Source organism: Heloderma suspectum, chromosome 5 (genome assembly GCF_057233095.1).
Source record: "Heloderma suspectum isolate Gila_16-S chromosome 5, 16-S_ref, whole genome shotgun sequence".
Classification (NCBI taxonomy): Eukaryota; Metazoa; Chordata; class Lepidosauria; order Squamata; family Helodermatidae; genus Heloderma; species Heloderma suspectum.
In genome coordinates, this window is record NC_139462.1 from 8,814,680 (window position 1) to 8,832,825 (window position 18,146).

The 18,146-nt window shown below is 46.2% G+C and overlaps 1 protein-coding gene across 1 annotated transcript; it reads left to right on the plus strand.

The window, feature by feature from the left end:
- The first annotated feature begins 4,834 nt into the window (after positions 1 to 4,834).
- Positions 4,835 to 15,012, plus strand: LOC146343569 (5-hydroxytryptamine receptor 7-like). Its single transcript, XM_084860189.1, is given in 2 exon segments — positions 4,835 to 5,343; positions 14,241 to 15,012. Coding segments are annotated over 2 exon segments (1,281 nt in total).
- Positions 15,013 to 18,146: the final 3,134 nt, after the last annotated feature.

The window sequence follows — 18,146 nt, forward strand, 5'->3', positions numbered from 1 at the left end:
CTTGTCTTCCAGGCAATTGAAGGTTCAGCCATAAAAAAAAAAAAAGGACCCTGAGCCTGGAAGATGCTCATATCAAGAGACCAGACCAAGGGCATCTCCTGCCTAGTTCTTCCCTCCAGCTACCCTAAAGGTAACACACTTTCCATTCTTTTGAAGAGGGGTATATTAAGTTCTTCAGGGGCAGTCTCATGTGCTTTGTGGAGAGAGTGAGCCAACCTCAGTCTGAGATTTTTGCAGAGGAGATTTGGGGAAGGGGGGGTGCGGGAAGGGAAGTTTCTTTCTTCTGCAACATTCATTCAGCATTTGATGTTAAAGTGTTTTAGTGGGAGAAAGGAAGGAGGCTGGTTGTTTTTGTTGTTTTGGTTTTGGCTTTTTTTTTAAAGATACATCTTTTCAAAGTACTTCTCACACGCATATGTATACGTATAACTCTGTAGGTGGGGGTGTTACAAGGCAGGCATAGATGCTTTGGATGTGCACCATGCATGCAGTCTAAATGGGTTGTAGTGGTCTTTGTACCCACGGTTTTAAAGGCATGGATTTGTGAATATGATGTCTGCAGCTCTTGGGTGTATAGGAGCTCCAAGTCCCTTAAGAGAAGCAGAAAACCTTGAAATCCTCCAGTCTGAACTCCTCAATCTCTCTCTCTCTCTCTCTCTCTTACACACACACACACACACACACTCCATTTAAAAATCAGTCCTTCACTGGATCTTACATTGGATGAAGATGTCTCCTCTAGACTTGTAAGCTGCAAGATTGAATCCCCCACTTCTCTTGACAGCCATTCCCGATGGCAAGTCACCCAGCCTGTTAGTTTTTAAAAATATGTTCCTACATCTAATGTACATTTCCTCAGCTACTGGTTGTTGTAGGTTATATATGCCTATATTGGATTCCTTTATGCACACTGTGTTAAATATAGGGCTCATTGTTGTTTAAAATACTTATATAGCCCCATCAATGTAAGGTGAGGCCTCTGCCCTCAAGGAGCTTCCAATCTAAGTATTGGCAGGTGAGGAAAAGCAACAGAGGAAGTAGAAGAAAGGGTAACATTGGAGGCACAAATATATTTACCTGTTTGCATAATACAGCAGAAGCCTCATTACCACAACTCAGTTATCTGAATATCTTGATTATTTGAATCCGTGGCATGTCCAATATATCTAACAATGCAGCACTTGAGTTTATCCACACTTCCGATTATCTGAACAACTTGGATTTCTCTGGGGCTATTTTGATAAAGGATAATGTCTATAGGTGTGTGTCTGTCTGTACTATGTGTCAGTCAGTTCATGTGGGAATATTTTTTTTATGTATTTATTATTGCATTTATATCCCGCCTTTTTTCCTCTTGCAAGGAACCCAAGGCAGCTTACATTATCCTCCTCCTCTCCGTTGTATCCTCACAACAACAACCCTGTGAGGTAGGTTGGGCTGAGAGTCTGTGACTGGCCCAAAGTCACCCAGTGAGCTTCCATGGCCGAGTGGGGACTAGAACCCGGATCTCCCAGCTCCCAGTCCGTCACTCTCACCACTACACTACACTGGCTCTCTATATATACACAGAATTCAGTGTTAGGGTTATTAATCCATTTCCCATACCTCTTCAATCACTTGGAATGACATTTTACCCAGAGCTCTAATTATGGGGGGGTGGGGGGGAGGTGAAGTCCACAAGCCCCACCACTTGACTCCCTCCAGTTTTAGCCAAATCACCCTCTCCAAGTTTTCTAAAAAAGATGTCTTTATGGTGCAATCCTATGCATGTTTAGACAGGGGAAAAACCCTGCAACTCCCAGCATTCCCCAGCCAACATAGGAGTTTTAGGAGTTCTTTCTGTCTAAACATGAATAGGATTGCACCCCGAGGGCAGCGGAGGCTGGTGGCTCCAATGTCAGTGGGGTGGTGAGTCCGCTCTGGGTTTCCATCAGAACCAGTCAGAACTCTAAAGCAGCTCTCCAAGGCACTCTGTATGTGTTGGTGCTCCACACCTTGGAGAGCTCCTTTAGAATTCTGACTGGTACTGACTGAAACCCAGAGCAGATTCACCACCCCACTGACACCGGAGCCACCAGCCTCCACTTCCATAACGGAGCTACCACAAAATGTAAGTCGGGTCAGACTCCCCCACCCCCATAACCCAAGCTCTGGTTTTGCTTGTGTGTGTGTGTGTGTGTGTGTGTGTGTGTTTACATTTGTATACTGCCCAATAGCCAAAGCGATCTGGGTGGTCTTGTCTGTTATAAAGTATAGAGGGAGACAAAAAAATGAAGCTAAACTTAATTTGGGATATGGGAAATACTTGTGTAGAGAAATCAAAGGAATTGTTAGAGAAATTCAGGCCAACCCATGGGGACATTCTCCTGGGCAACTCACAGTGAATTGGATGAGAGGTGTGTAAGAAGAACACAGCTGACGATCTCTGGCTGGATTGTTCCCATTATCTGATGCCATCGATTGTCATTTGCAGGGGACGGCGTGGGGGGAATCCCAGAATCTGTGCAAAGGAATGTCAAGTTTTCAAAAGGGAAAGGAGAACAGTAATAATAATTGGAGTCATCCTTGTATCAGACTTGCCCCAACCTGGTGCCCTCCAGATTTATTTATTTATTTATTTATTGCATTTATACCCCGCCTTTTTTCCTCTTGCAAGGAACCCAAGGCGGCTTACATTATCCTCCTCCTCTCCATTTTATCCTCCCTGCAACAACCCTGTGAGGTGGGCTGGGCTGAGAGTCTGTGACTGGCCCAAAGTCACCCAGTGAGCTTCCATGGCCAAGTGGGGACTAGAACCCGGATCTCCCGGCTCCCAGCCCAACACTCTTGCCACTACACCACGCTGGCTCTCCACTGCAGATGTTTTGCATTCCATCTCCCATCATCATAGGAACATAGGAAGCTGCCTTATACTGCGTCAGACCCTCAGTCCATCTAGCCCAGTACTGTCGACACTGACTGGCAGCCGTGGCTTTCCAGGGTTTCAGCCACGAGTCTTTTCTAGCCCTACCTGCAGAAGCTGGAGATCGAATCTGGGACCTTCTGCATCCAAAGCAGATGCTCTGCCACTGGCTATGGCCACTCTGTTGCTGGGCTGGGGATGATGGGAGTTGTAGTCCGATACATCTGAAGAGCACCAGGCTGGGGAAAACTGCTTTGTCTGAACAACAAAGGCTTCTTTTAAAAGTAAGGACATTTCGGGGATGGAGTCTTGTTATGACTGTATTTAATAATGAAACAGGACAATGGTATCTCTGAACTATCACTGTCAACTCTGATACAAAGCCGGATTTGAACTGAGCTCTCCTGAGTGCCTTAGAGTTGATTCTTATGTTACCTTTGCCTGCTGCTATGCACATTTCCCCATTTTAATAATGTTTTACAAGGGCCGTGAAGTCTAACTGATTAATTGTTTAAGATTTATCAACATTTTTGATCTGCTAAAAAGGTGCCCCAGACAGGACATTTAAAATATATATATTATTTTTAATAAAAGTGTTTCTAAGAATTTCAGATGGCAACTGCACCATCTTAAAAGAGGCATCCCACCTTTCACAGTGGAGGGAATGGCTCCCGTGGTTCACTTTTTTGCTTAGGAAGATTGTTTTTAACTCATTCGCAAATTTGCACAAATGCAATCAGTCGATCAGTCAACCATTCAACTAAGATTAGTTAGCAAATTGCCTGACATCTTATTATATCTTTTTTCTTATGTTATTGAACAAACAACACTACACTTGGGGAATCTAAAAAAAGAAATCCTATTGGGGGGAAAAAGAAGGGATGAAAACAAGTTGTCTAGTTCTATTTGCATGAGCTGTCTTAACTATTTAAGGAGAGGAAAACACAGACAGGTGCCCTGAGCCAGATGCGCTGTGAAATAGAGTAATCCCAGTTTATAACAATTGCTTGGCAGTATTAAGCACAGAACACATCGATTTACAGAAAGAAATGGTTTTTGCCAACTTACCTTCCCCACCCCAGTCAGATCAGTGCAGGCTGCGGTCTTTGAAACCTCATCCGCTAGAGATTGTAGGAGTACTGGTTTCATTTGATTGGAACAAACCCTACTTTGCTACTGGTTCAGCTACTGAGAATGTTATGCAATGTTTATGAACATTTTCCAACTGCTCAGAAATTCCCCAAATTCTGAGCAGATGAAGCCCAGGGGAAAAGCGGGCAGTGTGGTCTTGATGGCAAAGAATGAATAGGAAAGAACAGCCACAACTGGTGAACATTTAGACTATGTGTGTTAATAGTGTCTGTATAAGAGTGTTGCATGCAAATACTGTGGACAGTGGTGCAGTGGAGGAAGGGCTCACAGGGGTGCAGTGTCCGCACTTTTTAAATTAGAATTAAATTTAGATCCTCAGAATTTGAGCAATACTTCCTCAGGGTAGCTGGTGGAAAATGAACCTCCCCAACCACAATATATTGTTCCCTGTTGTAATGCAAAGTATTTGGGGGTGGCTTGGTATGGAATGGGCAATTAAGACCCATTAACTTGACAAAAGACCTGCTTCTGGTGGAGATGGAAACTGCTAGAACTTCTTTGTTGATAGATCAATGCAGCTGCCTGCATTTTTGGATCCTCCTGGGGGGGGGGGTGTCTAAGGGGGTGCTCGTGATGAGCACTTCAAAATTTATCCCTACACTGTGGATGGGGAAGTGTCTGGGGACTGAAGGAGGAAAGGACAAAAGACATCTGTGAATCTGCAGGGGTCTCCACTTGCCACATCTAACCGTTGGTTGTTTGTTTTTGCAGCAGTAGACATTGACTCCAAGCAATACTATCGGCTTGTGTCTGTTTTCCACACAGTGGTCAGTTGGAAGCATGCTGACAAAGATTGGCCCCATTCAGTTTTCAGGGCAGCAGCATCTCATTGTGGGGACCACGGCACAAGAGTGTCCCACCCAGAAGTGAACCCCAGCTCCATTCATGACTGAGGGACCTTCTAAGACATCTGAACCAGACCCACCACCCCTCAATGCCAGCAACTCTACAGACTGCGGGGAGGATATCTTGCTGTATGGGGACACCGAGAAAGTAGTCATTGGGACGGTCCTCTCCATCATCACCCTGTTGACCATTGCCGGCAACAGTTTGGTCATCATCTCTGTGTGCACCGTCAAAAAACTCCGGCAGCCTTCCAACTATTTGGTGGTCTCTTTGGCAGCAGCTGACCTGTCCGTGGCCTTTGCTGTCATGCCCTTTGTCATCATCACGGACCTGGTGGGAGGGGAATGGCTCTTTGGGGAGGTCTTCTGCAATGTGTTCATTGCCATGGACGTCATGTGCTGCACAGCATCCATCATGACTCTCTGTGTCATCAGTGTGGACAGGTAAGGATGTGTGTGTGTTCCTGCTTATGGATCGTAGAGAGATCACAGGTTCATAGAGTTGGAGTGGCGCATATAGGCCAAGGGTAGACAACTGTCTTGGGCCATGGGCCCATTGGGCACCACCACAAAATGGCTGCCATGGGAGGCATGGGAAAGGGCAAGTAACCTGCCCAAAAGATGGACTGCAAGGCAGAGGCAGTGGCTGAGCCTCAACACAAACTCCTTTGAAACTTCAGCACCAACAAAAATCTAATTCACAGCAATCCCAGCTGCCAGTGTGAGGGTGTGCTAATTGGGGGCAGCGGGGAATGGGAGGGACAGGGCCAGTGGAGGCTGGTGGCCTCAGTATCAGTGGGGCAGTTAATCCATTCCAGGTTTCAGTCAGAACCAGTCAGAACTCTGAAGGAGCTCTCCAAGGTGTGAACCACCTTGGATAGCTCCTTTGGAGTTCTGACTGAAACCCAAAGCGGCTTCACCACCCCACTGACATTGGAGCTACCAGTCTCCACTGCACAGGGCACCTTGGTGGTGCCCAAGAAAGATGCTTGAGGGCACATTGGTGGCTTCAGGTACCACACTGCCGATCTCTGATATAGTTTATCTAGTCCAACTGCCTGCCTGATGCAGAAAATCGAGAGCTAGAGCACCCTCAGCAGATGGCTATCCAGTCCCTTCCAGAAGACCTCGAGTGAGGGAAAGCCCCCCTCCCCCAGGTAATTGGCTCCATTGTCAAGTTGCTGTTATCATTAAGAGGTGTCTTGTAATGTTCAACCAACGTCTACCCATTCTGTAACTTAAGCACATCAGATCATACCGCTGACCATTAGATCTTGCCTCTGGAGCACTAGAGAACAACCTTTGGCCTCTTCTGTGTACAGCCCTTCAAGGATTTGAAGACTGATACATTTCCACCTCAGACCTCTCTTTTCCAGGCTAAACATACCCAGTTCCTTCAATCTTTCCCCGTAGGACCTGTTTCCCACATCCCTGACTCTCTTGCCTGCCTCTACATCCATTCCAAAGTACCTACATCCTTTGTAAAGTATGATGCCCAGAGCAGTCACAGAACTCAAGATGAGGTGCATAAGGTTCTTTTTATCTCAGGATGGTAACTCCTTACAAAATTATAGGATATATATTATCATTAGAGTTGCAGAACTGCCAGATGGAGCATGTTATCCCAACTGTTGCAGGCCAGCATGATGTTCACCTCATGCCTTCGGTTGAAATGGGCAGCCATTTTGAATTCCACTATGCAAGGAAATCCAAATTGACTTGAGTTAAAGGAGTTTATTTTTGGCAGGCAAAACCAAACACTGAACAGTAATTTCAGGAGTAGGCCACCAGGCAGCCATCGTGAATTTCACTTGTAAGAAGATTCAAGATGGCGACCCATATCCATGAAGGCAGTTCCAGTTATATGGAATACACACCTGGAATAAGTTGCCATCAGGTTCTGCCATGCTCCAACATTGCAGACTTTTAAGAACACCTTGAAAAGATAGTATTTTACTCTGGCCTTCTCCTGATACAATTGCTTTTATTGCTGTTTTTATTGTACTATTGTTTTATTGTGTTGTTATCATTTTAGTGTCATGCCAGTTTTATCTGTTTTATTGCTATACACTGCCTTGGAAGGGCTCCTGTCCTGAAAGGTGGCCAAGAAATATTTTCAATCAGTCAATCAATATGCACAAGGACGTTGTCCATGGGAGACTCTGAGACCTGTGTCAAGCCCAACAAAACTAGGCTTGAAATTTAAGAAGGGATGGAGATTCTAATTTTGTGGTCTTTTGGCTTGTCACTAGATATGCCTTTCATGGTCTACAGGAGATGACCCAAAGCAGCAAACATGAGGTGCCAAAGAAGTTCATCAAGGCTACCACTACTGCTGTTTCTTTTTGTTTCTTTTATAATAGCAGATATATACAGTATATTTTAAACAAGCTACAGCCACTGCTTACTTGAAGGGAATGGAGGCATAGCTAGAGATGGTGTATTAAATGGAAATTAGACATGCTTAATAGCTCTGTAACTGAGGTCAGAATCTGCCACAATTCTACTTTGAAAATAGAGAAATCCACTTTGAAAGTAGGGAGTTCATAGTCTCTCATTCGTATTTGGAAGTGCCTATTACTGAACTACTACTGAGAATTACTTCTCAAGAAACTAAAGGTGGGTTGATAGAAGTTGAGGTAACTCTCCTCTCCTCTCCTCTGATTCTTCTGTGGTTCCTTCCTACAGTTTTATAGATTATTGATTATTATTCATTTACAGAATTTTACTCTGCCCTTTAGCCAAAAAGGCTCCCAGAGGTGCTAACAAAGATTTATAATAAGGTAGTCCCTGCCCTCAGGCAATCTAAAACACATGACACAAAAGGAAAAGGGATTGGGAGGCAGGGGAGCAGAAGTCAGGCACTCGTTCTTAATTACAAAGTTCTACATGTGTGTGTTTTTCTGACAGGGATGAGCAAAACAAGCTCCCTGCAGCTGTTATTTCTCTGGCCGATGTATGAGGCTAAGTTGGTCTTCCCTTTGCTGTGATGTTTATCTCCAGTGGCTCTTGGTTCTCTGACTAATGGAGTAGGCCAGAGGTAGGCCTAGGAGTAGGCCTAGGGAACATTTATTTAGGGAGCAATCCTATGCCTGTAGACATTGTCTGAGGGGCCATAGGATACTGGGGATTCCCCCCTCTGAGGTCGGGGCTAGCGCTCTGACCTCGGAAGGGGGAGTCAGAGATCCGACACCCCTCCCTCACACCCATACAGCCGGCACAGAAAAATATCTAAGGAAGCTCAGACTAAAACCTGTAAAATTGAGGCAGAGCTCAACAGGTAAAATACAATATGTGTTATACTTTGTTCTGACCTGCTGCAAAACTGTGTAATTTGTAAAAGTACTGTTTTAACAAACATCTGTGCCAGTGCTGGAACATTCTGGTGGAGATTTGGTCAAAGAAGCCAAAGTTCACAAAATATCCAGATGCTATTTCTATGTATTTTGCAGGGGTTGGCCAAAGGTCACCACTCAACCAAAGTATTTTTATCCTTGCCAACAGATTTTCTCACAAGCTACTGCTCTGAGAATCAACAAGGCAATAATCCTAACTTTTAATGATGAATGCACTGATTAATGATTAATGAATTTCATAGAATCATAGAATAGTAGGGTTGGCAGGGGCCTGCAAGACCATCGAGTCCAACCCCCTGCTCCACATCGCAGCAATTCCTGTCTCTTTGGTAAACGGGGAGCTGCCATCTGTTGCAACAGCCCCGGTCTGATCATTCAACGTTGCCTTGTTGAATGTTAAATAAAAAGGCATGGTGCTAGGCGGTTCTGGGGTCAAACATAGAATCATATAATCATAGAATTGTAGGGTTGCAAGGGGCCTACAAGACCATCGAGTCCAACCCATGCCCAATGCAGGAATCCAAGTCAGAGCATCCCCGACAGATGGCTGCCCAGTCTCATCTTGAAAGCCTCCAGTGTAGGAGAGCCCACCACCTCACGAGGGAATTGATTCCATTGTCGTATTGCTCTAACAGTCAGGAAGTTTTTCCTGATGTTCAGCTGGAATCTGGCTTCCTGTCACTTGAGCCCATTATTCCGTGTCCTGCACTCTGGGATGATCAAGAAGAGATCCTGGCCTTCCTCTCTGTGACAGCCTTTCAAGTACTTGAAGAGCGCTATCATCTCTCCCCTCAGTCTTCTCTTCTCAAGGCTAAACATGCCCAGTTCTTTCAGTCTCCCTTCACAGGGCTTTGTTTCCAGTTTCTTTAAAATATATATATATATTTAATTTATTTTAAAAAATTAATTTAATTTCCTGGTTTAAATTACTTTTAAAAAAAAATTAAAACCAGGAAAGCAATACGTTAAGACCGGTGCAAAGTGTAGATTATGCGTTGGTCAAGAAGACACAATGTCCTTGAAGACCCTGTGAAGACACAATGGCTTGGATCCAGATTTAGTTGTGTGCAACTGGGCTGGCAGAAATGGACTATCCTACCCCATCCTCACCTCAGCAACCCCTCCAGGGCCCTGAAGATGAAACACTAGGGATGTATGAGTATTTCATTTTTGCTTGCAAAGCATGCAGGCATGCCCTGTTCGGAGCCGTGAACATGAACACAAGCATGCGCCCGCCAAAAATGTAAAAAAATCGTCAAATACATGCTCGCACTCATCTCGTTCCTGATTCCAAGTTCGAGTTATGCAAATTTCCTAACTTGTGCAAATTCCCTAACTTGTGCAAATTCCCTCAGTAGACTAAATCACTCCTGTTTTAGTCTATGGAGGAAATTTGCACAATTCTCAAGAGGTTTGCACAAATTTCCCATTCGATCACTACTTGGTATGTTCAAATCTCCTGTTCGTGCAATGTGAGCCGTGATCGCAAACACAAATGGAAACGGGCACAAGAAAAGTGATCAGATTATGTTCAGAGTCCTAGCGATCTCGAACATTGCTTGTTTGCCCATCCCTACACAGGGGCTCAGGGGACCTTGCTTATTGGGCTGAGCTGTGGTGTGGAAGGAGGGGCCGGTGGGATCCCCCAAAATCTAGCAGATACCTTTTGTGAGCTGAGCCATTCCATCAAGAGAAGGTAGGGTGCCTTCTGGTGGGGAGGGTGCTGTTGCACTCATGTCTTGACGGATGCTGGACTAGATAGACCCTTGGTTTGATCCAGCATGGATCTTCTTACATTCTTAAGGCAGATCCTGGATCCACCCCATTGGATCATCTTACAGTCCATCCTCATCCAACACCTTAAGGGTAGCTTTCCTGGTGCCCTCCAGATGTTTTGGACTACACCTCCCAGCATTCCTGACCATTGGTCATACTGGCTGGGGCTGATGGGAGTTGAAATCCAAAAGATCTGGAGGGCACCAGGCTGGGGAAGGTGGCCATAAGGGAATGTTTGCACTACAAAATTTAACTAGTTCCAGTCAAGTCAGTCTTACCACCCTAGCTCCCAACAAAAGAATATACCAAAGATCATTCATGGATAGCCATCTCCTAATGCTTTTTATCCAGCCTGCTGTATTCCCATCCATGTGGTTAATTCCCGGGGTATATGACTTTGTTTTAAAGCCTTCCCTTAACAAAGGAAAGAAGTCTGAGCAAAAATAGAAAGGAGCTGCTTAATGTTAATTGTGCCAATTACAAGGTCGTCTACAAATGCAAGGGCGGCCGTGTGGAACTCAACGTCAGTTCCAGTCTGCACTTATTTAATTTGTGACGCTCCTGTTAGGAGGAGCCATAAAGTCTGAGATATGGAGATTTATTTTAGTTATTCCTATCTAAAATGTTGGTGCTGCCCTTAGGTATAAATATTCTCAGAAATTAAAAGGAACAGCCTGTTCAACAAAGGGCACCTGCTGTATGCTGTGTTAGGCCATCAAGTTTATGACTTCCTTTAAAAAATATCTATAATGCAGAAGCCTCTAACTCTACAGAAATCCTATAAGGATGTTCGATGTCTCCCCTAGATCCATCAATCACAAGATCCAGGGGGTTTGGTCTCCCCCCTCCCCCGCCACACACCCCAAACCTATTGTAAAACTAACACACTCCAGTAGGAGCTTTGGGACATTTTATGGGTAATCCCCATCTGTCCAGCCCTACTCCCAGACTAGCCTGTTCTGGCAGGACCCTCATGCAATTTGAGCCCATGTGCCTGGGCTTGCTGAGGTGCATGAACTTCGGTGCTCTCCTTAGAGATGTGGAAGGCTTCTTGTCACCACCACCAGGACTTCCCTCACCATGCCTCCCTGCATTGGTGGGACAAGGGGCCTCTCTCAGACCAGTGGCAGCTCTCAGAGCTATCCCCCAGAGTCAGTGGCATTGCCTGGGAAGTCACCAACCAATCTGGGAATCAGCTAAATAAGCTGCAGGGCAGAGACCAGGGGGGGTTCTCCATGACAACAGAAGGAGAAGCAAATGAAGGGTTACCCAGATTTTTTCAAAGGAACGGCTTTGGTGTTCTTGTGTCCGTGCAGGGCTCCACGAGCAAGTGCATCACACCAGTATAAGTTGCTTCACAGAAGATACTTCTGGGTGAGATGGGGGGTTGGAGTGAACGTCATCTGACTGGCAGGGGCTGCTCAACCAATAAGAGAGTCTCCCCCCTCTCCAGGCTCTCCCCCCCTTTCTCCTTTGATAAAATTCTGAGAGGTTTCCTCCAGTGTCTTGCCAAAAATCATTCTCCTTCTCTCTCTCACTCCCTCCCCCATTACTTACTTCCTTAAACCAACAATCATCACAGGAACACAGTGTTCCCCCTGCCTTGAAGCTGCCGAAGCTGTGAACAATCTCCTTCTCTCTCTTCCCCCACCACCCTGCATTACTTCCTTCCTTAAATAAACAATCATCGTAAGAACACAGTGTCCTTGCTGCCCTGCTGTAACCAATCAAGGCTTCAAAGCTTTCACATTAGGATCTCTGAATGCGTTATTTCGATTCATGGGAATCTTAGTAACTTTGGGAGTGTGCATTTTGGGAACAAGCCTCATTGACCAAAATGGGAGTTACTTCTGAGTAGACACACATATGTTTGTGCTGGGAAAGACAGGGAGGCAAAACAAAGGGATGGGAAACCAGCCCCCTTTCTAACCCAATGCTGCGCAGGAACAAAAGTGTGAATTAGTTGCTTCTGAAGGGAATTTACCAAACAATGGAGAATTGCAGCTTCAGGAAAGCGCTTTACAGCCTTTAGGGAAGTAGTGCTTTAAAATGTGCTATTTCAATTGAAGGGGACCTTTGTAAATGCTGGTGTGCACATTCAGGGGACAAGCTTCACTGACCACAATGGGAGTTACTTCTGAGTAGACACTAATTGGTTTGTGCAGGGTTGGGAAACACACAGGAAATACCCCTTGACCAGGGTCACAGTGAAAGGCACACCCCTGGGCAGGGCTAGCACACCCGAGGTAAATGTGGGGGTTGGGGCACACAGCAACTATACCAGGGAGAACCCGACTTGAGGGAAAGAATCGGAATTTCAGCAGTCCCAGGAAATCCAGTATTTTGGTGATAAGTTCTGGGGTGGCTGCTGGATGGCCACGACATCATGTATCCCTAATGACCTCCAAATGCAGCCAGCTCAGAGTAAATTTCTGCTGGAGACACCCCCCAGGAAGACATGGCAGGGGTTACCAGGCAATGAGCCAGCTCCAGAAACACAGCTGAGACCATTTTGGGAGGCCAGGGAAAGAAACAAGGCAGCAGCAGAGAGATAAAAAGGAAGCAAGCCAGTTGGGAAGGGGGAAGGTTGGTTAGACAGTGGAGAATTGAGTGAAAGAAGAGGAAGTAGCCTTTCCAAAGACAGCAACAGAATGCAAAGGGGAAACTCAGACTTCCCTAAAAGGGAACAAAGCTCCATCCCTGGGCTGGAGAGTAAAAGAGATCCCTAAAAGGTACTTGCCTAGGGAGAGGGAGGACGTTCTTAGGCAAAAGAGGGCTTGGTATCGCTATGAACCTGCTCAAGTATTCAGATCTGCAGGAGAGGTCTTCCTGAGGGCACCATTACCTGCAGGGAGGCCCTGTTCATTGGGCAAACATGAAAGGGCTTTCTCCTGTGCTGCCCCCAAACTGTGTAATAAGAAGTTAAGAAGAGCCCTGCTGGATCAGAGCAGGGGTCCGTCCAGTCCAGCATTCTGTTCATACAGTGGCCAACCAGCTGCCCACAGGTAGTGAATTCCACAATTTGACTATGCGCTGTGCAAAGAAGTCCTTCCTTTTATCTGTCCTGAATCTCCCACCAATCAGCTTCATGGGAGGACCCCACTGGGTTCTAGTATTATGAGAGAGGGAGAAAAATGTCTCCCTATCCACAATCTCCACACCATGTATAATTCTATACACCTCTGTCATGTTTCCCCTTACTCGCCTCTTTTCTAAACTAAAGAGTTCCAGATTTTGTACCCTTTTCTCATAGGTAGTTCTGTGGGTTTCCTCAAGAACTATGATTGGCCCCCACTCTCTTGGCCTTTAGAAAGGGTGTGAAAATGTATCTTTTCATTTTAGCTTTTCAAAATGTGTATTTATAATGTTTTCACTGTTTCTAATGTTCTTGTTTCAAGGTTTTGTTTTAAATCATTGTACACTGCCTTGATGGCTTCTTAGCAGATGAGGCGGTATATAAATCTTAATAACAAACAAGCAAGCAAGCAAGCAAACAATTGGAAGAATGAGTGGGCTGGCCCAAGGCATCAGGTCCTTCTGAGTCTTGGGACAGACCTCAGGGGCCTGAAGGACTCTTTCCTGGCTTAGGTCCAGGCAGCCAGCTCCAGTCCCAATCCTGCAAAACAGTGCTAGAAATAAAGGGAACCAATTTACCTGACTCTACTTACCTGGCCCAACCTCATCACAGGGGGTTACAAAGACTGCTCTCACAGCCAAGGCCACCACAAAGGTGACATTTTCTATGTTAATTATTTCTCTTCCTTGTTGGCGTTGTAAACCGTAGATTATTTCTGTGTATTGAACTGCTGAAGTAAAGCCCATATTTATATGTGGAATCAACTGGTTTTGTCTTTTCGTTTATGGGACCCATGGAGGTGGGTGGGTTCAAGGTGCTCTTCCCAACCCCATCTGGGGGGCAGCCTCCCATTGGTATGATGTTGTTGAGTTCAGCCTTCCTCCACCTGTTGCCCTCTAGAATGGCTGGACTACAAATCCCAGCATCCCCAGCCAGCCACGAAACTGAGGTGTCATAAATGCGCCCCTATTTTTAATCTGCAAAATGTTGGAGAGTATGGGAATGTGATGGATAGATAGCTCAACAGCATTTATGCACTAGTGTGTTTGATTTTGGAATAATTTTGCCTAGCATTTAGAAGCAGAAAAATGCAATCCAGCCCAACCTAGCAACCTTTGATGAATGTTTTTCAGGTACCTGGGAATAACTCGACCTTTGACGTACCCTGTGAGACAAGATGGGAAGTTGATGGCCAAGATGGTGTTCATTGTCTGGCTTCTCTCTGCTTCCATAACTCTCCCTCCTTTGTTCGGCTGGGCTAAGAACATCACTGTGGAACGGGTCTGCCTCATCAGCCAAGACTTTGGTTACACCGTGTACTCCACTGGGGTTGCCTTCTACATCCCCATGACGGTGATGCTTGTGATGTACAACAGGATCTATAAGGCAGCCAAGGCCAGTGCTCAGAAACACCGATTCATGGACTTCCCCAGACCCTATGAGCAAGATGGTGCCTACTGCATTGAGGCCGGCATCCACCGTCAACACAGCACCAAGCGCAACAAGGCGGCAGAGGAATGTGCCACTTTGTCCAAACTTCTCCGCCAAGATCGCAAGAACATTTCCATCTTCAAAAGGGAGCAGAAGGCAGCCAGAACCTTGGGCATCATCGTTGGCGCCTTCACATTTTGCTGGCTCCCCTTCTTCTTGATGTCTACCGCCAGGCCTTTCATCTGTGGCAGCCGATGCAGCTGCATTCCACTGCGGCTTGAGAGGACACTGCTGTGGTTGGGCTACGCCAACTCTCTCATCAACCCCCTGATCTACGCATTCTTCAATCGGGACCTGAGGACTACGTTCTGGAACCTGCTGCGCTGCAGCTATCGCAACATCAACAGGAGACTCTCCGCTGCGAGTATGCATGAGGCCTTGAAGGCCACAGAAAAGCATGAGTGCATACTTTAATCTAAGGACCATTTGGCCTTTAATGTTAAAGATGTTGACGTTACGAGATGCTCACTTGTGGAGACAACAGCCCCTTCCATAGCTGCCCGTGTGCTTAGAAATATACATTAGGGCAGGGGCTCATAGGCCTCATCGCGGTGAGTGTCTGCAATACAGGGCAACAATTATTTGGTCCTCCCCTTGGAACAGCTTTGCAAATAAGTCTACAAAAGGTACTGATTCATGAAAATGCCAACCCCTCATGATATATTCTTATGCTAGCTGTTTGTGATTCTGAAAGTCCAAATGACAAAGACCAACTCTTAAGAATATTTCCTGCATGGTCACCTAGTGGTGACTCTGCTCCCCACGGGTGACCAGGCAAGTGGCTCTTTACAAGTCTGTTCTAGTATAACACCCAACAAAAGAGACACGGTTCCATGTGTACTGCCCACTCTGGTTCTTAGCCCGGGAGGCAAAGAGAGCCAAGCAAAATTGGGGAGAGACACCTAGCTAATTTTAAACTCCTCGTAAGAGAGGAAACTATCTTGCCAGCAAAGACAGAACTGTGTATCATGGATACACCAGCACCAACGATCAATGTGAGAGTGAGGCACACCATCTACTGTATTGCTCTTTGTCAGCAACAACAATAAATATTATTTCATGTTCATTGTCTCATTGGGCCTTACAGCCCTGTAAGATTGACCAGTCTCACCATACCATTTGAGGGCCGAAAGGGTGTCTTGCTGAAGGGGCCACCTAATGAGGTCATGGTTGAGGCAAGAATTGGCCCTCAGATCTTCTATGGAGGATTGGGTGTCTTCTATGTCCGTGCAGGCACATTGCCCAAGTGAGGCATTTGGTTTTGAGGACAGAACTCTGCATGGTGAGACACTCTCTTCCAATGTAAAAGAAAACAAAAAGTTTCAAGCCTTTATTCCTAGGAAGGAAGGCCAGAAAGTGGGCAGAGCAAGATTTTCAGGGGACAGAGGCCATGGCGTTAGCATCTCGTGCTCCACCATGGCACAGAGAAGCAGAACAAAGGAAGCTGCCTTATAACAGGTCACACTGCCTGGCCATCAACCCCAGTTTTTTCCCCTCTGACTGGCAGCAGCTACAGGGTCTCAGGAACAGGTCTTTCCAAGCCCTTGCTCCCTGATCCTTTTAAGTGGAGATGCCAGGGTTTGAGTGTGGGACCTTCTGCATGCAAAGCAGGTGCTCTGCCACTGAGGAAGACGTTAGATGCAAATATGTGCCTTGTACACAGGTACCAGAATTCATGTTGTTTTCAGCCTGACAACTTTCCAGCCTCCCTACAGAGACCCACGTCCCACTTTGAGACCCAGAGCTGTAAGGGTTTGTTCCTCAGTTGGTGGCCTAGATCAGACCCACATTTTGCACCCTCTCTCACAATACTAGAACCCAGGGTCGCCCCTGAAACTGATTGGCGGGGGATTCAGGACAGATCAAAGGAAGGACTTCTTCACACAGCGCAGTTCAGCCTCCAGAGTGCCCCAGAAGGTCATGCTCCCTTCCCCTGGCTCCATCCCCTTCCCCCTGACTGCCAATTGTTTGGTGTTTTCTTGGCTTTTGTGCAGTTTTCCCCCATTCTAGAGGGGTTGAAATGCCTTTCATAAAGCTGAGTTACTGCTGGTCAAGAAGTTGGTGTGTGTTTTGGCCCTGCCCCTTTCAACGTTGCCCCACCCACCATGGGAGTGCAGCCCCCAGGAGCTTCTCAGAAACCAAAGTTGACCCTCAGGCTGAAAGAGGTTTGACACCTCTGCGTTATAAGCAGCAAATGCAGGAGAGTGATGATTAGTGCTGAGGGAGCGTAGTAGGGAGTTTACTTGTCCTGCTGGAGAAGGTGAGAGAGTAAAACTGTTCTAAGAAATCCCTGCTGATTTTCCTCCCCTATCTGCAAAGCAAAGGCTTATGGGTTTTAGAGATGAGGCACATCTGAATGACAGAATCTAAATTGAAAACTTCAAATCACTCATGCATGCCACATCTAATTTCTGGATTTCAGATTTCAGTGCAAACCTCAACCTTTGGAAGTAAGATGTAGGTGACAGATTTGCTTTTAAGTGCAGGACGTGGTGTCCTGGGAATCAGTGCTTTGGCAGTGTTTTCAATGAAAACAAAAATGACAAATTACTCTCACTTGGTGCCATCTTGTCCAAGCTGGCAATGTGCTATACCAGGCACTCTCGTGAAAGACTGTCTGTGGTGTACTTTTTCTGCGGGAACAACACAGAAACAATGCTGAATAAGATTTTCTTTCTCCCTCTGATTCAGTGTGCCAGATGGAGTTGAACTCTTGACACCCCACTCAACACTTCCGCGCATACCCTCACTCGCTCTTTTGTCCTTCCCTCTTACCAACCTCACGGGCAGCTCCAGGCTTGTGGGGGGCCCGTGGCCATGTACACACCAGTGAGCTATCTATGTCAGTAGGGTGGCCTCTTATGAATTGCTGAAAAAGAGGACATGCATCACCAAAACAGAGGGCAGTGATTTGCACGAATTTTGCTAATTCATGTGCTAATTTATACATATAGATGCAAATTCAGAAGGAACTATTCGAATTTAAATAGAAATAATGTAATTCAAATATTGTTTAAATCTCACCCTAGTGCGGGAGACTGTGGCCAGGTGACCAGTGTGCCTTGCTCAGGCTGCTGTCCAGGTGTTAACTGTTGATGGGTGGCTTCAAGGCCCAGCTCTTCCTTCTGAGGGTTCTTTATCTCTAAACTGGGCTTGGGCTGGACAGCTCTTCAAACAGAGGACACTTTTAAAACAGAGGACAGCCCTCTGGCAGTGGCAGCCCTTCAAATAAAGGACTGTCCTCTGTAAAGGAGGACACATGGCCACCCTATGTCAGTGGTGTGCCTACTCGGCAGAGTGCTGGTGGACCCTTGACCGATGCCGGGCCCTGGGAGCTCTCCAAGGTCCTGCAGTTCTGCCCAGCAGCCGACATGCTGGCTTCCTGGACCGGCTCCCTCTTCCTCCTAGTGCTGCTGCCACTGTCCATCTCTGTTTCGGGTTGGTACTTTCAGCTCTTAACTGGCACCCTGGAGACTCTCAGTCTGGTACAGGAGACCCAGCTCTGTATGTATGTCTGTATGTATGATTATTAAGCGGATAGGATTTCT